At 41.7% G+C, this 23926-nt stretch overlaps 1 protein-coding gene across 2 annotated transcripts in view; it reads right to left on the bottom strand.

Moving 5' to 3' along the window:
• Positions 1-23926, bottom strand: part of UBE3D (ubiquitin protein ligase E3D) — a 317055-nt gene that overhangs the window by 22331 nt on the left and 270798 nt on the right. The window contains exon 10 of one of the 2 annotated variants that reach the window (XM_033428547.2): positions 11542-11663. The exons of the other annotated variant lie outside the window; for it this stretch is intronic. Coding sequence (XP_033284438.1) covers positions 11610-11663 — 54 coding nt within the window. The 3' untranslated portion in view covers positions 11542-11609. Of the gene's footprint in view, positions 1-11541; positions 11664-23926 lie in introns of those variants that run through there. 2 annotated transcript variants of the gene reach the window in all.

Below are 23926 nucleotides of genomic sequence, written 5' to 3'. Positions count from 1 at the left end.
AAAAATTCCAAAACTATGTTGAATAATAGTGGTGAGAGTGGGCAACCTTGTCTTTTTCCTGATCTTAGTGGAAATGGTTTCAGTTTTTCACCATTGAGGACGATGTTGGCTGTGGGTTTGTCATATATGGACTTTATTATGTTGAGGAAAGTTCCCTGTATGCCTACTTTCTGGAGGGTTTTTAATCATAAATGGGTGTTGAATTTTGTCGAAAGCTTTCTCTGCATCTACTGAGATGATCATATGGTTTTTCTCCTTCAGTTTGTTAATATGGTGTATCACATAGATTGATTTGTGTATATTGAAGAATCCTTGCATTCCTGGGATAAATCCCACTTGATCATAGATTGATTTGTGTATATTGAAGAATCCTTGCATTCCTGGGATAAATCCCACTTGATCATGGTGTCTGATCCTTTTAATGTGCTGTTGGATTCTGTTTGCTAGTATTTTGTTGAGGATTTTTGCATCTATGTTCATCAGTGATATTGGCCTGTAGTTTTCTTTCTTTGTGACATCTTTGTCTGGTTTTGGTATCAGGGTGATGGTGGCCTCGTAGAATGAGTTTGGGAGTGTTCCTCCCTCTGCTGTATTTTGGAAGAGTTTGAGAAGGATAGGTGTTAGCTCTTCTCTAAACGTTTGACAGAATTCGCCTGTGCAGCCATCTGGTCCTGGGCTTTTGTCTGTTGGAAGATTTTTAATCTCAGTTTCAATTTCAGTGCTTGTGACTGGTCTGTTCATATTTTCTATTTCTTCCTGGTTCAGACTCGGAAGGTTGTGCATTTCTAAGCATTTGTCTATTTCTTCCAGGTTGTCCATTTTATTGGCATATAGTTCCTTGTAGTAATGTCTCATGATCCTTTGTATTTCTGCAGTGTCAGTTGTTCCTTCTCATTTTTCATTTCTAATTCTATTGATTTGAGTCTTCTCCCTTTTTTTCTTGATGAGTCTGGCTAACGGTTTATCAATTTTGTTTATCTTCTGAAAGAACCAGCTCTTAGGGCTTCCCAGGTGGCACAGTGGTTGCGAGTCCGCCTGCTGATGCAGGGGACATGGGTTTGTGCCCCAGTCTGGGAAGATCCCACACGCCGTGGAGCGGCTAGGCCTGTGAGCCATGGCTGCTGAGCCTGCGCGTCCGGAGCCTGTGCTCCGCAATGGGAGAGGCCACAACAGTTAGAGGCCCGCATACAGCAAAAAAAAAAAAAAAAGAACGAGGTTTTAGTTTTATTGATCTTTGCTATCGTTTCCTTCATTTCTTTTTCATTTATTTCTGATCTGATTTTTATAATTTCTTTCCTTCTGCTAACTTTGGGGTTTTTTTGTTCTTCTTTCTCTAATTGCTTTAGGTGTAAGGTTAGGTTGTTCATTTGAGATGTTTCTTGTTTCTTAAGGTAGGATTGTATTGCTATAAACTCCCCTCTTAGAATTGCTTTTGCTGCATCCCACAGATTTTGGGTTGTTGTGTTTTCATTATCATTTGTTTCTAGGTATTTTTTGATTTCCTCTTTGATTTTTTCAGTGATCTCTTGGTTATTAAGTAGTGTATTGTTTAGCCTACATGTGTTTGTATTTTTTAGAGATCTTTTCCTGTAATTGATATCTAGTATCAGAGCATTGTGGTCGGAAAAGATACTTGATACGATTTCAATTTTCTTAAATTTACCAAGGCTTGATTTGTGACCCAAGATATGATCTATCCTGGAGAATGTTCCATGAGCACTTGAGAAGAATGTGTATTCTGTTGTTTCTGGATGGAATGTCCTATAAATATCAATTAAGTCCATCTTGTTTAATGTATCATTTAAAGCTTGTGTTTCCTTGTTTATGTTCAGTTTGGATGATCTGTCCGTTGGTGAAAGTGGGGTGTTAAAGGCCCCTACTATGATTGTGTTATTGTCCATTTCCCCTTTTATTGCTGTTAGTATTTGCCTTATGTATTAAGGTCCTCCTCTGTTGGGTGCATAAATATTTATAATTGTTATATCTTCTTGTTGGATTGATCCCTTGATCATTATGGAGTGTCCTTCTTTGTCTCTTGTAATAGTCTTTGTTTTAACATATATTTTGTCTGATATGAGAATTGCTACTCCAGCTTTCTTTTGGTTTCCATTTGCATGGAATATCTTTTTCCAGCCCCTCACTTTCAGTCTGTATGTGTCCCTAGGTCTGAGGTGGGTCTCTTGTAGACAGCATATATACGGGTCTTGTTTTTGTATCCATTCAGCCAGTCTATGTCTTTTGGTTGGAGCATTTAATACGTTTACATTTAAGAAAATTATCAATATGTACGTTCCTATTCCCATTTTCTTAATTGTTTTGGGTTTGTTATTGTAGGTCTTTCCCTTCTCTTGTGTTTCCTGTCTAGAGAAGTTCCTTTTGCATTTGTTGTAAAGCTGGTTTGGTGGTGCTGAATTCTCTTAGCTTTTGCTTGTCTGTAAAGGTTTTAATTTCTCCATCAAATCTGAATGAGATCCTTGCTGGGTAGAGTAATCTTGGTTGTAGGTTTTACTCCTTCATCACTTTAAATATGTCCTGCCATGCCTTCTGGCTTGCAGAGTTTCTGCTGAAAGATCAGCTGTTAACCTTATGGGGATGATGTGGGTTTTAAAACTCTCTTTCATGTATGTTGAGTTGACCTTAAATAAGCAATAATTGGAATAATTGAAGTCCACATATCATGTGTATTACAAGTAGCCATATTTAGCCACTTGCGCTGTCATGACAATGACAATCAGAGAGAGTGGTGGCATTATAAAGTTCCAGGGACACCAGTAATTCCAGAGGGAAGCATTTCCCCCCTGGGATCTCCTCTCTTTTCTGCACACTGTACAGCCTCCCAGCAGCCTGAATTTCACAAGGTAGAATGCTCCATTACCAAAATGTGGTATCATGTTAAAAAGGCCAAGAGAAGTCATTGGGGGAAAAAAACATTCTTCAGCAAGCAAGGAATAATGCTGTGATTCTTTTTAAGTAAGAAACATCTCTGATTTTGTAAACCAGATGATAGAAATCTTAATTCCCCTATCCCTCTCTGTCCTATTCTTTTTTTTTTTTTAAACATCTTTATTGGGGTATAATTGCTTTACAATGGTGTGTTAGTTTCTGCTCTATAACAAAGTGAATCAGTTATACATATACATATGTTCCCATATCTCTTCCCTCTTGCATCTCCCTCCCTCCCACCCTCCCTATCCCACCCCTCCACGCTGTCACAAAGCACCGAGCCGATATCCCTGTGCCATGCGGCTGCTTCCCACTAGCTATCTACCTTACGTTTGTTAGTGTGTATATGTCCATGACTGTCCTATTCTTTATTTTTAAAGTTTCACTCTGAATTTTTCCCTTAGTTAGGGATATTAAAACCACCTTGACACTTGGAAAGCTATGATGATTTAATTAGCACATAACTGAACTTAATATCTAAACCAAGAGTTTCTAAAGCCTGACGGATTTTATTCTAGAGATGACGTTACGTGTCCACCAAACAGTTCCCTGTCACCGTGTGGTTAACAGCCTGACCTCTGAGGATTAAAGTTGGCGATGATGAACTTCCAACTTTGCTCATAAAAGTCTAAGTAAAGTTCAGGTAACATGATCCAACATCAGTAAAATGAGATGGCATTTCTGATCACGTCACAGAAGCTGGGCAGGACCGTTCAAGGTTCCCTTTATGGAGGTTGCAACAGTACACACTGCAGATGTAACATACAAGCAAGAAGAATCCCACCAATTTTAATTTAGTGGAATAAAAAGTTGTGAGAATGGCACCAAAATCCAAACCAGACGATGGCTCAGTTAGTGGAGGTGGGGGCCAAGTGCAATCAGGATGGTTTAAAATAGTTCATTTTCTATATAAACAAAGGTTGATGTGTGGAGAATGTCAGTGCTGACAGCCTGTTTCTATAGTAATATCCTAATAGCTTGGACACCTCCTGGAGAAATTATTTCTCTTTCTGCTCTAGCTGGTGGTATGTGAAACCAATCACGTCCAAAATAAAACACTGAGAACAGCATAAAATGTAAGTGCAGAGAGAAGAAATGTTATATGGCTACCTCCTGATTCCAAGGAAGAACTAGAAAATTGAGCTTGTTTTTTGCATCAACTTTTGTCCACTGATTTGCAGAGAAGAACCAAAAAAACCTCCTTTCTTCCTTTTTCTGTTGTTAGTGAATTTCAGAAAAGGACAAATACTGCCAACAAGAGCTGAGAACAGAGAGCTGTCCTAGGTGAATGATTACCAAAGGCTCATTTTCCCTCTCTTAGTCTCCCTTCTAGGTTAGATCTTGAGATGTTTTTGTTTGTTCAGAAGCTCTGTTTGTAAAGTTCAGTAACTATTTTAAGAAGAATAGCTTCTTAACCTAATATAAATTAATAAAAACATTATTAATACATATAATATCCCCCATTGTTGCTTAAATTAACTGAACTCCATTTTGGGTCCTTCAGTTTCATTAAATCAGAAATCTGCTAGCAACAAAGCTTTTCCCAAAATAAGTATGGTGAGGACAGTTGCTGCAGGTGAAAAGTCAGGGCAATGCCCCTCCACCAAAAGACTGTTATTTTGTGTTTCAATTTAATTAAAGCCAATTCCTGTTTTCAACCGCCCTGAGACACCCAGAATTTCTGGAATAATCTCACTGTTTAGTACTCCAGGGGAAGCCCAGAGAGAGTGCAAAGCTGGGGGTTGAGGTGGGACATTGTTTTCTTTCCTTTTTTTTTTTTTAATTTAAAGTCCAGCAAAATTTTATTTAGAGGTAAACAGAATTTCACAGATATTATCATTTATTTTCTGCATTGGTATAAACTTTTACATTCCTGTGTAAAAGAGAATTACTCTGTTGTACTATAGAACTATTTCTTTTTTTTTTTTTTTTTTTTTCTGGTACGCGGGCCTCTCACTGTTGTGGTCTCTTCCGTTGCGGAGCACAGGCTCCGGATGCGCAGGCTCAGCGGCCATGGCTCACAGGCCCAGCTGCTCCACGGCATGTGGGATCTTCCTGGACCGGGGCACGAACCCACGTCCCCTGCATCGGCAGGTGGACTCTCAACCACTGCGCCACCAGGGAAGCCCCTTTTTTCTTAATTAAAAAAAAATTATTTATTAATATTTTGGCTGTGTTGGGTCTTCGCTGCTGTGTGCAGGCTTTCTCTAGTTGCAGCGAGTGGGGGCTACTCTTCCTTGTGGTGCGCAGGCTTCTCATTGCGGTGGCTTCTCTTGTTGTGGAGCACGGACTCTAGGTGTGCAGGCTTCAGGAGTTGTGGCACGTGGGCTCAGTAGTTGTGTCTTGCAGGCTCTAGAGTGCAGGCTCAGTAGCTGTGGCACGCAGGCTCAGTGGTTGTGGCACATGGGGTCAGTAGTTGTGGCTCGTGGGCTCTAGAGCGCAGGCTCAGTAGCTGTGGCACACGGGCTTAGTTGCTCCGCAGCATGTGGGATCTTCTCGGACCAGGGCTCAAACCCGTGTCCCCTGCACTGGCAGGCAGATTCTTAACCACTGAGCCACCAGGGAAGTCCCAAGAACTGTTTCATTTCTAATAGCAGCATGAGAGACAATAGCTCCTGCAGATATTCTGACTCCATCTGGCTGTGATGATAGGGATTTTTCCAGGTTCCTCTTGGATTTTCAGATCATCATGTACCCAGGTTTCTTCAAAGGGGAATTTTTAAGTAAAAATTTCTGAGTACTCTGATTCCACTTTTAAAGCAAACTTTACTTTACTTTACTTTACTTGGGGAACCATAATGTTTACACTGAACTTAACAGAGCCTTCTCATCCTTGGTCAGGAAAGTATCATGGTGGAATCCATCCAGCCTTGTGGGAGGTCCTTGAGGCTGCTAAGGTCATTGGTGTCTGTTGAATGGCTGTGGAAGTCCTGCTGCCTTGGGTAGGGGGTTAAAACCGTTCTCGAGAGGAATGTCTCTCTCCGAAGAGAAAATGAGGTTAGCTCTGAGGTCCTTGTTTTCCTTTCAATCAGAATTAGGAAATGCTTCCCGCTCTTCCAATAACATGGTGGATGAGAAGACGTCTACTGGACACTGTCTAAGCTGTAACGTTATAGCAGCTGCGACGCACGAGTCTTTGATATAAATGATTCAGTCAATATAAGGTATAAATGCAAGCTCTGCATCGGATGGTGCAGAGATGGTGCTACAAACCGCAAGCACTATGGAAAATATGCAAAAGAATTCATTGCTAATTACTATGAAAATGCAAACGTGGTCTTTATCAAGGGCAAGAAAGCCCTGACTCTGCCCAGGAGAGACAGAGGAGGAAGAAATAAAGGGGCAACTTCAGCCAACACACTGCACTTTGTTTTGTCCTAAACAGAATACACATGAATACATTAACAGCATGGGAGCCAGCCAGCAATACCATTATCCACAGGAGTGTAGAAAGTGTGTGAAAACTGTTTGAGTCTCTCAGGAAATTCAGGTTAGTATGAGATTATCAATACCTCTTCCCCCCACCGCCCTCCCCACCATCAGAGCATGAGAACCTTTGCACGAATTATCAAGGCACAGAAATACAGTCCTGGTATTAAGGACAGCCTATAAAAATGGGCTCAAAACAAGATTCGCAGGAAACAATTCGTGGCAACACAGTTTAGCCTGTTACCAAGTAGAAAGCCCGATGAGCACCTTCTTGCACTTAAGCCATGAGACAAGAAAATCAGACTGAATAGATTTTATAAAATCCCTAAATGACAGCTAACATACCTTTCCTTGGGAAAAGCAAAGAAATAAGCCATTAACTTTTTTTTTTTATCCCTAACTTAGCCAGCATCCAAAATGCAGTGCCACTCAGGATATTTACCCCACCATCCTTTGCACAAATACAGATTTCCATAAAATCAATTAATCTTAGGGGTGAAAGGGGTCTTGGAGGTCATGAAGCCCAACCCCTTCCCCCTCCAACACTCCCACAGCCAGGAGATTATCCAGCCTGTGTTCAAAAACCTCCACTTGGGAGCTTACCACTGTTTCAGGCAGCCCCTTCCACTGATGAAGAGTGACAGTTACTACAATGTCCTAATAGCAGACTGGGATCTGCCTCCTGGTAATTTCCACCCACTGGTCCTAGTTTTGTCCTCTGAAGCATTTCAGAGTCTAATTCCCTCATTATCCCCATGACAACTCTTCAAATACTTGAAGGCAATAAAAGCCTTCTTCACCCAGGCTGTACATCCCTGGTTATCACACCTCTTCATTTAGAGATAAACCCTTCATTCCCCCAGGACACTAACCTTGACTATATCCTACTTGGTCAATGTTCGTGTTAAAATACACTGACCAGAATGTGATACCATATTACCTTTGGGCCCTGGTGCGAAGGCTTCTGCCCTTTTCCAGGAACACACATTTTCCTACATGAGAATAAAAATTTTGTTGAATCACTCTCCCTAGTAATGCCTGCTGCCAAGAGCATAGGTGGTTGGACTCAACACCAATGTCCCAAGAATAGGAGTTTTTCATAGCCAACATTACGTTATAAGACTTACTTCAGTTTAGTTCAATACATGGTTTCAAACACTCATGATATAGAACGCTTTACGCTAGTGGATATGGAAAATACAACAAGTTTACATGGAGTAGGAAAAAAAATCAGAAAAAAGCACAAGTAAGCTATAAAACAATACAGAGGGCTTCCCTGGTGGCGCAGTGGTTGCGAGTCCGCCTGCCGATGCAGGGGACACGGGTTCGTGCCCGGGTCCGGGAAGATCCCACATGCCGCGGAGCAGCTGGGCCCGTGAGCCATGGTCGCTGAGACTGTGCGTCCGGAGCCTGTGTTCCGCAATGGGAGAGACCGCAACAGTGAGAGGCCCGCATACCGCAAAAAAAACCCACAAAAAACAAAAAAACAAAAACAATACAGAAAGAGATAAGTACCCTAAAAGATATATACATGATTCCTATTAGATACGAAGGAAGAGGAGGGAATTCCCTGGTGGGCCAGTGGTTAGGACTCCATGCTTCCAGTGCAGGAAGCCCAGGTTCCACCCCTGGTCGTGGAACTAAGACCCCTCAAGACCCGCAGTGCAGCCAAAACAAAAGGAAAAAAAAAGGCAACTGAAAAAAGAACTATAGAAAGAAAAGGGTACAGTGTCACCAGGAAAATGACAGCCCAACCAGACTTAGGTGCACAAAGCAAAAAGGGAAGGAATGGGATGTGAAGCTTCAGAATCTATTTGAAGTTGGACGTGTTTTAATAAATGCTACTGATTACGCTAATTATATAAACGTGACAAATCACCTAGTCATGGCTGAGGACTTTTTTACTCAGTGTGGGAATCTCTGAGATATTCATTTCCATACTCTTAATATAGTCAAATAAAATTTTGGCCACACATAAACAGTTAGAACGGCCATCGTGAAAAAGAGGTAACAAATGCTGGAGAGGGTGTGGAGAGAAGGGAACCCTCTTGCACTGTTGGTGGGAATGTAAACCGGTGCAGCCACTGTGGAGAACAGTATAGAGGCTCCTCAAAAAATTAAAGTAGAAGTACCATACCATCCAGAAATCGTACTTCTGGGAATCTATCCAAAGGAAACAAGAACACTAACTTGAAAAAACCTGTACCCTCATGTTCACAGCAGCATTATTTACAATAGCCAAGATATGGAAGCAACTTAGGTGTCCATCCAAGGATATGTATATATACAGTAGATATATAGTAGAATATTATTCGGTCATAAAAAAACAAGGAAATCCTGCCATCTGCAACCACACACATGGATGGACCTTGAGGACATTATGCCTAAAGGAAATAAGTCAGACAGAGAAAGACAAATACTGTGTGATGTCACTTCTATGTGGAATCTGAAAACAAAACAAAACTCATCAAAAAAGAGATCAGATTTGTGGTTACCAGAGACAGGGGCCTGGAGGTAGGGGAAATTGATGAAGGTAGTCAGAAGGTACAAACTCTCAGTTATAAGATAAATAAGGACTAGAGGTGTAATGTACAACATGGTGCCTATAGTTAACACTAAATCCTAAGAGTTCTCATCACAAGGAAAAAAAAATTTTTTTTTTGGCTTTTTCTTTTTTTATTATATCTATATGAGATGACAGATATTAACTAAACTTACTGCAGTAATCACAATATATGTAAGTCAAACCATTATGCTGTATACCTTAAACTTATACAGTTACATATATATTATATATATCAGTTATATCTCAATAAAACTGGAAAGAAAAACTAGAGGTATAGTGTATATAAATATTTTGGCAAACACAATAACAGCTAAGATACTTTATTTCATACTATTCATATGTCAGGCGCTGTACTAAGTGCTTTACATGAATGAACTCATTTAATACTTATAATGTCCATATGAAGTAGGAATTGCTATTTTCTCCTTTTCATAGAAGCAACGGAGGCACAGAGAGGTTAAGGAACTTGCCCAAGATCACACAGCTAGTGAGTAGGAGAATTAAGACTTGAACCTAAAGTCTGGCTCCACAGCAAATTTGCTACACCATGCTGCCTCTCACATTAAACATGCAGTTACTTAGTCTAACAACCTGTTTATAACCTTACTTACTCAGGCTTTTCAAAAGCTGTTTTTAGCCTACAGGATGAGCTCAAGCAACGTTTTGGGTTTACATCTATCTGTTCATCTTCCGGAACGCTTACACTATTCTGGATACTGATTAAGGGGCTCATTTAATGCGCTGAATCCCAAGAACTCTGAATCACCATGGAGAACAAGCCATTTCTCTATGGCTAACCACAGGAAAACTTGCCGGTGGTAAAAGTATATCTATAGACCATACACAGTTCCCCTCATCCCTCCTCTAGAGCAGTGCTCGTAATTAACAGAGACTCAAAGCTGCCACTCCCTCCCCACTTCCAGGATGGCTCACAGCTGAATGACTACAGACAGATAAAAATGTAACCTGCTGTGAAAATCTCCTGGAAAGAAAATTCCACAGCCACCCCCAAGGTAACAAATCCCCTGGCCTGACCCCTTGGAGTCATGCCTATTCATCAAATGAGAAAGTTTATTTACAGACTTGTCCTCATTTCCTCAGAGGCCCTCAGGTCCCAGCAAACCTGCTTTGTTCTCCAGCAGCTGGCACCGGCTCATTCTACGATCACTTAATTGGGTTGTGATCTTGTTTTCTGGTCCTGAATCTTCTGCCACCAAGGAAACTTGCTGAAGTTAGCAGACCCAGCAGAGGAGACTTAAGGGAATTTGGTCCCCCGAAAGAGAGATGTTCTCACTGACCCAAAATCTGCACAGACATACAGATCCCAGGTTGCACCAACCCAGGAGGCTTGCCCTCCTGGTAGATCCTCCCCCGTCCTCCCCATGTCAGCTAAGCTGTCTGCTCTGATCGATCCATCTTTTGGGGGGCTCACTGACTTTTCAAGTCCTCAGACACTCGCAGGACTGGGCTACACCGGGTAAGAGAGCCTCCAAGTCTGAATGGCAAGAAGCTTCCAGACTCTTGGAGTGAACACTCTTGCGCAGATGCTCAGGGCACAGCTGGGCCCTCTGCATCCTCCCACCAGGAGAGGAGCATAGGACACAGTCATCCCTCCCTTCATCTCATACTGATGAGACAGAAGGGAAGGGGGCAGGGCACAGCCTTTAAAAGAATGACACGGCTGTTGAGGATATGACATAAACTGGTTAGAGCCTACTAGGTCCAAGATGGCAGAAGATTCGACTTCCTGTAGACCTTGAGCTGCATTATATGCTCATTATAATACAATAGCATCCAAATGACACACCCACAGGCGCCATGACAGTTCTGAGATCAACCATAAAAGCCCAACTAGTGGGCGGTGGCCCAGTTCCCGGCAAGCCCCGCCCCTTCCTCCAAATAATTGGAATAATCCTCCCACTTAGCCTATGCAATTACCCAGCCCACATTTCGGGGCCCCTCTCACCTTCTGAGATGGCCCATACTCTGTCTGTGGAGTGTGTATCTCTCTCAATAAGTCTACTTTTTACCTATCACTTTGCCTCTCGCTGAATTCTTTCTGCGCTGAGATATAAAGAACCTGAGCTTCATTAAGTCCTGAGACCAAGTGAGTCATTTCAAGGAAAAGACAGTGGGTTCGAGTCGAGCCCATGGGTACAAGCCCCAATCTGAGTTTTGGCTGGGATCGAGTCCCAATCTGAGGAGTGTGGCTTCAGCTGGGGGCTGCACACCCACCCAAAAGTTCTCCTGGTATTGCTGTGTCTGGGAGGCGAGTATCCCGCTAGGAATGACTCCACTCAGAACAGTAGAGCCTCACATCACCAGCCTCTCCCAACTCCAACCAGCCCCTGAATGCCAGGGCCAAGTCCATAGCACAGCTCAGCTTTTATTCTGAAGGCTCTAGTTCTAGCTTGCCAGGGTAGCTACCTTTATTGATCACTGACTCAGTGCCGGACTTCATACTAGCTGCCTTATTATATAAGTCTTAATCTGCACAAACAGCACACGAAGAAGGTATTACTATTCCTATTTTACAGATATTGAAAAGGAAGCACAGAGAGTAAATAACTTACCTAAGTCATGGTGCTGGAGGGTTTCAGAGAGGGGATTGGTCTGAGAGCTGGTTACCTCCAAGTCCTACATCTTGCCCCAAGCTGCCACCTTGGGGAGGTCAGGTGAGCTCTGAGAGGTGCTCTGACCCAGAACATGGAAGCCAATGTTGGAGCTGGGAAAGACAAGAGATGCAGGGTGTGGCTCTGGCCAGCAATACTCTTTAATCTGCTTTTTCTAAGTGACGCTGCTACCATTTCAGGGGTTTTCCAACCATCTTTTAGGATAGAATGAGGAATGGGTCATCGACCCTAGGAGGCCAAAGTGACTCACCTTCTAGCTCCGCCTTTAGAGCCTCTTTCTTGGGGAGCATGACCCAGGTTAGCATCCCCCAAAGTGTGTTTAGGGAAATAAGGTTCCTGAGAAGTAACTTTTTCAAAAAGTAAAAAAGTTTATTTAGTTTTGTGTAGTGTAATGCAACAGTTCAAAAACTCACTTGACCACAAAGCCTTTTTTCCATACAACACCTGGCACCCTGCAGAACCGACAGTTCCCAGAACACAGGGTGACAAGGGCTGAGAAGCGACATCCCCCAAGGCAATCCCAACATCCAAATGCGAATTAGCCTCTCAGGTGATGGTTCCACCAGAGCCTGCTGCAGGCGCTTGTGGGCATGAAGAGCTAGAAAGGTGTCATGTTCTGATGACTAATCAGGGGAGACATTAACTCCTTTGAGCCTCAGTTTTCTCATCTGTGAAATGGAAGCAGCATGAAGTTGTCTCGGGGATTAATGAAATAATGCATTGAATGGGTTAATATAACTGCCTGACACATAATAAGACTCAAGGAACGTCAGCGATTACCTTTTAAAATCATATGAAAAGCTGGAGGTAAAGTTACATGAAATTTGTGGAAATACTCTATAAACCCAATGACACTATGTAAATGTCAATTATTATCAAACACTTCCTGGCCTCTGTAAAATGCCACAGTTTCAGGTACAATTTTCTGCGTGCACAGAAAATACCCAGTGGCTGAAGGCTGATCACTCAGCTTGTTACGGTTTCATTATTCTCGCGGCCCTGACCCGCAAAGGAAAGAAACAAAAATCCTCCTTTTCCCCTTCTATAAATGGAAATTACTTTTCAAGAGGCCACTTCCTTTTGGAGTGAGAAGTGGAAGTACCTGGGTAGGGGTCTTTGTAATAAATAAAGTGTATGAAAACTAGGAACATCTATGCACATCGTAAGAAAGTTTTAATAGAGTAATCTGCAAGGATCTTTAGAATTTTTTGTTCAGGTGGTCAGTTTCTAGCTATACACTAGAATTTCAAACATCCACGGAAACAGGCCCTGGGAAATAATGCACTGTGTGAATACTCCACAGCAGGCCAGGCATGGAGCTTCTAGAAGCAGCGGTGGGCCCTCTCTCTTTATACATAGGCTCTGGCGAACGGTTTTCCCATGTGGGCAGAGGAGCTTTGTGAATGTATCCTTTTCTACGGCTCTTGTTTCCTTGTCTGGACTCTAGAAGGAAGAAGGTGACACCTTCAGCCTCAGTCTGGCAGGTTGGGGCCCAGCAGGGTGGGATCCGGACACCTGAAGAATTTAGCATCCTTCCCGAAGGGGCGAATTGCCTGCCAAGGCGCCCAGAACATGCCGGAAGAGACTGTTCTAAGGCATCGTGGGCCTTGATATGTGACCAGCACCCAGCACCCAGATACTCCAACCCCAAGTTCTCCCGCAGGTTTGTGGGCAGAGCGCGAACTCAGAAACAGGAGCCCCTGCTCGGTCCTCCGGCTCCCTGCTTTCTTCTCTCGTCTCCTATCCTGTCCACCCCCCTCCACCTTCTTCGCTCTCTTTCTCTTTCCCCCAAAGGAAATGTCTTACCCATGATAACACTTTCCAGTTTACAAGGCAATTTTACAATTGCCCTGACACATGGGCTTGGGAGCCCAGAGAGGATTCTGTGTTTCAATCTAGCTCAGGACTCACCAGCATGTGCCCTTGGGCACATAAAAGTCAGCTAAGAATACTTACTTCACAAAATTGTTGGGAAGACTAAATATTCTAATGTATTAGAGAATTTTCCACTGGGATTGGCATGGGGAAAGTACTCATTTAGTAGCAGCTATTAGTATTAGGTCCCTCTAAGTTAGGGGCTAATAGCACCATTTTACATAAGAGCAAACTAAGGCATAAAGGGAGGATGGGATTGCCCAAGGCCATTAACAAGAAACAGAACTACACTGAACCTAAGGCCCTCGACTCCCTGGACACTTTTTACCAACACAAGAAATGTATTTCTTAGTAACACAGATAATGATTCTGTGAGATTGGCTTTATTTTTCTGGCTCTAGTGGCCAAGAACTGACATGATTCCCACCATCCTACAGCGGTCGGGAAATTATGGTCTGATTTGAACAATTCGTAGCTTTACAGAAGAATATATGTATTATACATATATGTGTGTATATTTGTATATCAAACCACGATTTTTTTGTCTAAGAAAATTGTAGGTAGGTTAGGGATAGAACATCTGCAGTGACATTCAGGGGACATTCAAGAACAAAGCACAGACCATTCAATGATGGGAGAGGAGAGAGAAAACAAATTCAGCCTCCATGTGATTCCAACTTTGCTGCAGCGTTGCTGAGTCAGGGTTTTAATTTCTTCAAAGAAACGTTTGCTGCAGCTCTTATATTTCACAAGCTGGCTTGTGCTCAGTGTTTCATAAATTCAAAATAAGAATACACACCTTTTTAAGATGCAAGAACACACAATAATACTGAATAGTGCTGAGAAAGCACCATCATTTGGTACAATACATTAGATGTATAGAAAAGAACTTTTCTGAATACAGTTTGGATAGTTATTATCTTAGAACTTGAGAAAATACACATAAACAAAGACATTATCACATATAATCATGTTGAGAAATCAGAAAACTTTACTAGAACCTAAATAAAACACTCACAAATAAAAACTACCTTTTATTACAACCTGCTTGCAAACTAGATGGACAACTCTTTCAGGTTAACATCAGGAGCCCTTTAAAATGCATTATTAATACCGGACCCATTTGAAAACCCCAAAATGAAGAAGCTGGGGGAGGGGAGTTGCAAATAGTTTCCTGGATCCTCTGGAATCGCCCCATGAACTCTTGATCCGGGGTATTCTTATACTCTGACTTCCTAGAGTTGCCCAGGTCTTAGCGCCTTATAAGGAGAGGAAGGCCTCGGAAATCCAAAGGCATCTCCATGGAATCACTGTATAAATGAGTCATTTCACTCAAAGTACATTTTATTTCCTATAATCAATATACTTCTAGTATCTAGTATTAAATATACCTTTTTTAAAAATTAAGACTTTAGTTTTTTCAGAGCAGTGTTAGATTCACAGCAAAACTGAGCAGAAATTACAGGGATTTTCCCATCTACCTTCTGCCCCCCACACGCACAGCCTCCCCCATTACTGACATCCCCACCAGAGTGGTGCATCTGTTACAATCGATGAACCTACAGTGACACGTCACAATCACCCTAAGTCCATGGTTTGCACTATACAGTTCACTCTAGGTGTTGCACGTTCTCTGGGTTTGGACAAGCATATAATGATATGTATCCACCATCACAGTATCGTACAGAGTATTTCCACTGCCCTAAAAATCCTCTGTGCTCTGCCTATTGATCCTTCTCCCTCCAGCTCCCCACCTCAACCCCGGCAACCACTGATCTTTTCACTGTCTCCATGGTTTTGCCCTTTCCAGAACATCATATAGTTGGAATCATGCAGTACGTAGCCTTTTCAGAATGGCTTCTTTCACTTGGTCATATGCATTTAAGTTTCTTCCATGTATTTTCATGAGTCAGTAGCTCATCTCTTTTAGCACCAAATAATATTCCATTGTCTGGATATGCCACACTTTATTTATCCATTCACCTACTGAAGGATAATAATATACTTTTAATCACAAACAGTGCAAATAATATGGACGTAGGCTGCAATGTATAAACTCTCAGAGTTTTAGAGTCTAAGAGTTAAATCATTTCAGAGTAGAAAGCTAGGAGGAGATAGGGTTAAATCTTGGCTTTACTACTTATGAGCTATGCACTTTTGCACAGAACATTTATCCTCTACGGGCCTTTATTTACTCAGTTATGATGTAAGGATAATAATACATACCTGCAAAGTGCTATGAAGAATGGATAAAGCCACATGCATAAAAACTCACAGCTGAACAGACAGTGAGAGTTCTGTAAATGGTGGTTGAATTTGAATCTGAATTGAAAGTGAAGCCAGACGTGTCCAGTTCTTGAGAGCAAATACAGGTGGCTTCCAGTTCCCTCCCTGCCCTCACCCCACCCTGAATCCCTGGAGTCGCATTCAGAGAATAGGGGGTTTTCAATTCACCTGAGTGATCTTTCCTTCAGAAGATCTCAAAATTCTTAGACACAACTTCATTCTCAGAAAGTAAAGGATCACATATTTTCTTTGAAAGCACCAGTTTCCAAACATGAGGGGGTTTTATTTATTTTATTTTGTTTTGAGGAAGACAATATTAAACTGAAATTTTATTTTGAAACACGATATCTATAGAATCAGTAAAATCTGTGTGTACACGATGGTGAAGGCTTGTGAGTTTGGAACGGGGTAGGGTCTGGCCTCCAGCCAGCTTGTCTTCTCTCCAATGACCAACCTCCTCTACATTCCCCCCAACCCCCCAGATAACTCCCAGAAATCCCTAGGATGGTTTGAAAACTTCTGTTCTGAAGGGACAAATAAGCCTTCTCATTCTAGGGTAGGAGAGCTGTCAGGAATATTCTGCTACAGCAATCATGACCGTGATCCTGTTCTTTCATCAGTCAGATGAAAATATATGTAATCCTGGGAAAATTGGGACATTAAATACCAATGGGGTCACCATCTATTGAGAAGTCACAGACAAACAGAGATCTGCCCCCGTATTTCATTTCAAATTCTTGTGATCTTTAAAATTATCTTGGGTCAGTTAATTAACAAAGGCTTAAAGTGGGATTTATTTCAACCTGACTTGTTAGCCCATCCTTAGTATTGGTTTGGTGATGAGTGAAATAAATGAAGGTCAAATCGGGTATTTCTGATTTGGGCACAAGACAGCAAAACTGGATGGGAATGTAAGTTGGTGCAGCCACTATGGAAAATAGTATGGAGGTTCCTTAAAAAACTAAAAATAGAGTTTCCATATGATCCAGCAATCCCACTCCTGGGCATATAACTGGAAAAAACTATAATTAGAAAACATACATGCACCACTATGTTCATAGCAGCCACAACATGGAAGCAACCTAAATATCCATTGACAGATGAATGGATAAAGAAGATGTGGTATATATACACAATGGAATACTACTCGGCCATAAAAAGGAAGGAAATAATGACATTTGCAGCAACATGGATGGACCTAGAGATTATCATACTAAGTGAAGTAAGCCAGAAAGAGAAAGACAAATACCATATGAGGTCACTTATACACGGAATCTAAACTTCGGCACAAATGAACTTATCTATGAAACAGAAACAGACTCACAGACATAGAGAACAGACTTGTGGTTGCCAAGGGGGAGGGGGGTCGGGGAGGGATGGATTGGGAGTTGGGGTTAGCAGATGCAAACTATTATCTATAGAATGGATAAAAAACAAGGTCCTACTGTATAGCACAGGGAACTATATTCAATATCCTGTGATAAACTATAATGGAAAAGGAATATGAAAAACAATGCATATATATGTATAACTGAATCACTTTGCTATACAGCAGAAATTAACACAACATTGTAAATCAACTATACTTCAATTAAAAATAAACAGAGAGCAAAACTGCCAGATTCAATACTCTGCAGGTTGGGCTTCCCTGGTGGCGCAGTGGTTGAGAGTCCACCTGCCGATGCAGGGGACACGGGTTCGTGCCCTGGTCCAGGAGGATGCCACATGCTGCGGAGCGGCTGGGCCCGTGAGCCATGGCCGCTGAGCCTGCGCATCCAGAGCCTGTGCTCCACAACGGGAGAGGCCACAACAGTGAGAGGCCCGCGTACCGCAAAAAAAAAAAAAAATACTCTGCAGGTTTAAATTCATCTAATGCTTAGCACCTAGTGGCAGACATCCTCCAGAAGACTAAAGGCAGATACAATCCATTTGGGTCTAAATTGAGCAAAGTAGGCACAGTGACATAAGAGTATATTACAGACAAGGCCTTGCCCTGGTGTCGAGTATACTTCAATCTCCCAAGCAGAAGGAATAAAGAAAGTACCATGCTTTAATTTGGGGGCTATTTATACATCTTCGTAATTACAGTTGTGAAAGCAATGTCTTTTGTAAGGGAGTTTGGGCTACAAGCATAGCTGTAAGAATCTGGATAATAGCTTTCCAGTAGCTATTTGTATTTCTCTTCACATTGACTATTGGCAGTAACTTTAGACTTTATTTACAGAAATGTGCTCCACGCTGTTTAATCTAAGATTACTTCATTTCAGGAAGGAGAAAGACACTCTTTACTTGGTTGGAAGCAGACAGAGGATATCTGCACGAATCCTCTGTAGCCCCGAACATTTTCCCCAGGGCCACGCATAACACACAAACCCTTTTAACTATCAAGTAAAAGTGACTACACAGCACTTTGCAACTTAAGCTCCGCTTTTAAATAATACATATTACTATTTTCAGTCATAAATTCACTTCCATGCAAACCCTACTTATAAAAGACAAGTGCTAATGATACACAAGCTGCAGTATTTTCTGCATAGCCTGTTATCCATTAATAGAGCTTGCTTCACTCTCTTGGAAAATGGGCCTTTTCAAATCAGTGAGTGGCTCTAATCTAATAAATTAGATCAGTCTGGAGTTTTTACACTCTGCTCTTTTTTTTTTTTTTGCCCTTACCCATCTTATGCTTAAACTAAAGAGATTTATTTAGTCCCAGACTTTGTGTTTGCTCTTGGAGAGATGCAAGAAAAATTTCCTGGAAGCATCACGTTTTCCTAGTTGTGAACTGGAGAGAAACAGTGTGTGTGGGGCTGTGAGACACCGAGCGGGCAACTTGGAAACAGAACCTGCTGCTCAGCGTCACGGCTAACGATTTGCAAGTGCCAATATTCTGGTCTCAACGGGTGGCTGAGTTTCATAAATATCCATACTGTTGTGTGATTAGCCACAGAAAGGAGAAACTACGAGTCACGGAAATGCTAGCAAATTAAAACGAACAGATAAATGAAAACCCAGAAGAAAACAAAACTGTGATTCAGTGCCGTATGCAGGAATAAAATGCTGTGTCGTTACCAGTGGCCACAAATCACACTCCAGTGCCTGCCGGAAAGTTTAGGAATTCACAGGACCGGACTCAGATTCAAGATGGAAGACCAAGCACATGTATCAGCCTACCTTACCTCCTCTTGTGTCCTAGTGAAATGGGAGAAAAGTTATTCGTTTTTTAAATGAACCTATAATCGTGCTGGCAAGAAAGGAATCGAGCAGAAGAACAGAAAGTCTGAATGAAACAGGAAGAGAGAAAGCAAATATGGTCAAATGAACAAAGAAAACGAAGTAGTGAAAACAGCACTTCAAAACTACAGTGCTCAATGAAACTTTAAGATTTAGGTTAACTAATGAAACCAAGCGGGGACTCTGTGCAGCTACGGGATACAAATACTTCAGTCCCCCACCACCACCCCGCCATTTCTTGTTTGTAGGAAATAGGCTTCATTCAGCCTCCTTGACCTTCCCGAGCTCCAAAGATTCAAATAGTTGCTAATCAGGGAAGGGAGGGGATGCAGAAACAAAGGAGGAACAATCAAGAAACTACAGGGCAGGGATTAAAGCAGGATCCTGGTTCCTCCTCAAGGAATATACATGACACTACCTTTGAGTTCTGCTGCAGAACTAAGGCCCCCAACACAGGTGGAGGTTGGCAACTTAAGGGTGAGCACAAGATTCCTGGAGCACCGCCCTGTTACCACCAACCAATCAGAAGAAAGTCACACACCCTGCAGCCCTCATCCCAAATTTTGCCTATAAAAACTTCTTCCCCAGAACCATCGGGAAGTTCGGGGTTTTTGAGCACGAGTCCCCCCATTCTCCCTGCTTGGCCCTGCAATAAACCTTTCTCTGCTCCAAACTCCAAAGTTTCAGTTTATTTGGCCTCACTGTGCGTCGGGCACATGAACTTTGCTCTGTAACACTAATACAAAAAGGAGGAATGAGACCTGGGGCACTCATCAAGGTAATTAATACAAAGCTAAAGGCAGAACAGCTGAGCCAGTTGGCCCCTTGCAGTTTCCAGAATTATAATGGCTAACATTTACTGAGGACTTACAAAAGGCCAGTTGCTCACTGAATCTTCATAATAACTACTCGCAGTAGGTATTATTTTTATCCTTATTAGTTAAATAAAGAAACTGAGGCACGGAGAGTTTAAGCTCCATATTTACATTCACATGTCTAGTAAATGATCAAACAGGAACTCAAACGCAGGAAGAGTTTGCAGAAAACATCTTTCTAATAGCCATGTCATACTATACTGCCATAGAAGGCCAGCTAAAAACTGTTCCTTTGGGCTTCCCTGGTGGTGCAGTGGTTGAGAGTCCACCTGCCGATGCAGGGGACACGGGTTTGTGCCCCGGTCCGGGAAGATCCCACATGCCGTGGAGCGGCTGGGCCCGTGAGCCATGACCGCTGAGCCTGCGCGTCCGGAGCCTGTGCTCCGCAACGGGAGAGGCCACAACAGTGAGAGGCCCAAATACCGCTAAAAAAACAAAAAAAAACAAAAAAAACACCAAACTGTTCCTTTATGAAATTGGGGGGCTTCAGATTCAGCATGGCAGACAGAGCATCCCAAGAAGTAACAGCAACAAAATTTTTAGTATTCATTTCTTCAGTGAAAAACAAACAATGCATCCGTAGGACCAGAAACTCTGAGGACACCTGAAAGACGGAAGTCAAATGGGATCAGATTAAAGAAGAAAACCACAAACCAAAGCAGACGCAAAAAAGGACTACTGGGAAAAAACAAACAAACAAACAAAAAGGAGGCCAAGAGTGCTTGAAGCCCAGATTCAGCAGCTACTGGAGAGATGAATGGGTCTTAGGGCAGCTAAGAGACAAGTGCACCACCCTGCCCTTGGGCAATGCTGATGAGCAACAGAAATGGTGACCCCGATGAGAATTATGTCTGTGGGCACTTGGGTCATGGACACAGAGCGAAACCCTGGGTAAAAGTGTTAGGGAACCGTTGACTGAAACCGCGGCCTCGGTCAGGCATGACGATAACCACTTGAATGAGCTGTCTCACCACAGGAGGGCCCCGTAAGGAACACGGTGCTACCGCCGAAAACTAACCAGGAGAATTCGGGAGGGGCCAAAAGGAGGGAGGAGACGCCAGACCAAACGTCCTCCCAAGCTCCCAGAATCCTTTGTGCTGGACTCCATCTTGGCTGACAGATGCATGTGCCACCAGGAAGGACCCTGAGTCTGACCAAATATGGGCACAGGCAAGATGATTGGCCAGAGACAATCCAGAAGGCTAACTCCGTTAGCATAAACCGAGAGACTGAGAGCCACGTGGCAGAGCAGTTCTCCTGGGTTCCCTTACCCCCCTGCTCTCTGCCCTGACGCCCCTTCCTAATAAAGTCTCTTGCTTTGCTAGTACGTGTGTCTCCTCGGACAATTCAGTTCTGAGTGTTAGACAAGAGCCCACTCTGGGACCCTGGAAGGGGTCCCCCTTCCGGTAACAAAAGGAGGAGAAGCGGGTATCTGCTAACCCAGAAAACTGGAGGAGGGGCGGATGTGCTTATATAAATATAGGCACATCTGCCCCTCCTCCAGTCACCAGAGAATACAAGTCATCAGACAGCACATGTGACCCTCTCCCAAAAGCAGGCTCCACAGACAGGCTGACAGGGAAGCTGGAACACAAAGAAGAATGCAAAACCAGGAGTCACCAATACTTTGATGCAGAACAGCACCAAATATAACAAATGGAAGCACTTGCATCCTGAGGAAATAGAGCAAACAGAATAAACCTTTAGGATGGGTTAAATAATATCCTCACAGACATAAAAGTGAGTATGACATCCATAAAGTGAATCAAGTATAGATCTTGAAAACTAAAAATGGTTACTGACTTAGCGTACCTGAGACTAAAACAGAGTCTCCAGACTGGGAGAAACAAGATTCAGCTGAGGGACGGGTTACCATACGAAAAACAGAGGAGTGAGTGCAAGTCTAGGTACATACAAATCTTGAGACCCACTGCCCTGTTCCCAGCAGGATCCCAGAATGTTTTCAGGAATCTTTCACCCTCCAGACAACACACTAGGAGATTCTCTGGGAAATTAGAACAGCCCCAAAGAACAGACCAAGGAATTAAACTGCCTGATCAATGGCACTAAAAAGCCCCTTAATTAAATGAGCTTAGAACCAGAAATCAATATATATCTGAGGAAAGGAAAGATCAAAGCCACATCCAGAAGGAATGAAGTTGGAGGAAACAGTTTGTTTTAAAGAAAACTTAAAAAAATACTGTCATTAATATTCTTCCAGAAATAAAAGAAAACATATCCATACCATAAGATTAGGAAACTTTTAATAAGGAGCATTCAGAGCAAAAAGAGCTCTTAAAATTAGATATATGATGGATAAATATTAGAATGCTGGGAACAAAGAGAAATTCTAAAAACTTTCAGAGGGTAAAAACAGCTGTGGGCAAAAAAAAAAAAAAATCAAAACTGCATCAGCCTTCTTGAAGGCAAAAGTGGAAACTTGAAGAGAATGGAGCAATGCCTTCAAAATTTCTGTGGGAAATGGATTCCAACACAGAATTAATGTCAAATCCAGCTAATCATCAATTAAGTATGAGGGTAGAATAAAGATGTTTTCAGAAATGTAAGGTGTCAAAACGTGTATCCCATGCACTGTTTTCTCAGAAAGCTTCTGGAGGAGATGCTCCTGCAGAATGAGTACATGAAACAAGTCAATGAGATTCTGGAACAGGAAATTCAACCCAAGTGAGGTGAGGAAATTCCCAAAGTGATGGTGAAAGGAGACGCTAGCTAGGCAACAAGCCTGGGAAGAGATGGGTCCAAATGAGAGAAGTTCAGAAATTTCCAGTAGAGAATTCTCAAAAGAGACAAAATTGATGCTGTCCCACATGCACTCAGATATATGTATAAAGGATATTTAAACAATTTGCAGAAAGTCTGGGTATAAATTAAAGATAAATGTATTTTAAAAACTAAAATGAAAAAGGAACAACTGCAGCGAGAGCAAAAAGATGTGCAATAGTTTTAAATAAAGTTACCACGGTCATAATCATAAAAATATAATATTGATCTAAGCACAATTACGTATAAGTTCATCAGAAAGACAGGAGGCATGGAAGACTGCTTGCAGAATTAATAAAAGAATGATAAATCTTCAATTTCCATAATAAAAGATCAATAGGTAGTTCCCCAAAATAAAAACAAACAAAAAACAAGAAGAATTGGCAGTAAAACATGTTATTTAATAAGCTTTTTAGAGCTACTTGGCTCTTAATCAACAGCAACAGTTTGGAGGGAATCATGAATTACTTTAATAAAAAATAAATTTTTAAAGACTCACACCTACCTACAAAGAAATGAGAAATAAAACTGGCAACACTAGGTACTAGAATACCAAGTTGTAACATCTTCAAAGGTCAAGGAAAAACAATTTTCAACCTAGAATTTTATACCTATGTGAGTTGTCAAATATGGTGAGAATAAAATTAAAAATTTTCAGCTATACATGGATTCAGAAAGTTTACATTCAGGCATCTCATATGAAAACTTCGGCAAAAGAAAAAGAAATGCAAGAAAGTAAATGACATGAGATCCAAAAAACCATGGTAACTGAATATTACCTAAAAGGTGAAAAGAAAACTGGAGATGCAAATTCATTGTTCTTTGGCAATTGGGATACTCTTTTCCCAGTAGTTACATTTCAGAGACACAGTATGACAGTTTTTTTAAGAGCAAAAAGAAAACTTGGCAATGAAGAATATTTTACTACTGTAATTGTTATTTTTATTTGGGGTTAAATTTAAAAAATCAAGCTACAGATAACTCAGAGAATGCTGAGTTCTAGTTAAAGATCATATTGTAAATGTCATAAACTTTGACCATAAAAAATAAGAATAAAACTTTTTTAAAAAGCAGGAAATTGAAGGGATTGTGGTTGAGGTACATATATACTAAGTTCCTCATCTGCCATAGTTGAGAATTAAAAGGTGCCATGTAAATTGTGAATTATGAATCATAAATATTTTATTTAAATTATAAAGGAAAGCAACAAAAGATATAAACAATAGTACTAGTACTCCCTTTGAGAAAGGGAATTAGTGGTAGGGACAGATGACAAGTATTATTTTTCATCTTATATATGTTTTCCT

The sequence above is a fragment of the Orcinus orca genome, chromosome 12 (genome assembly GCF_937001465.1).
Source record: "Orcinus orca chromosome 12, mOrcOrc1.1, whole genome shotgun sequence".
NCBI lineage: Eukaryota > Metazoa > Chordata > Mammalia > Artiodactyla > Delphinidae > Orcinus > Orcinus orca.
This window is presented reverse-complemented; position numbering and strand designations above follow the sequence as displayed.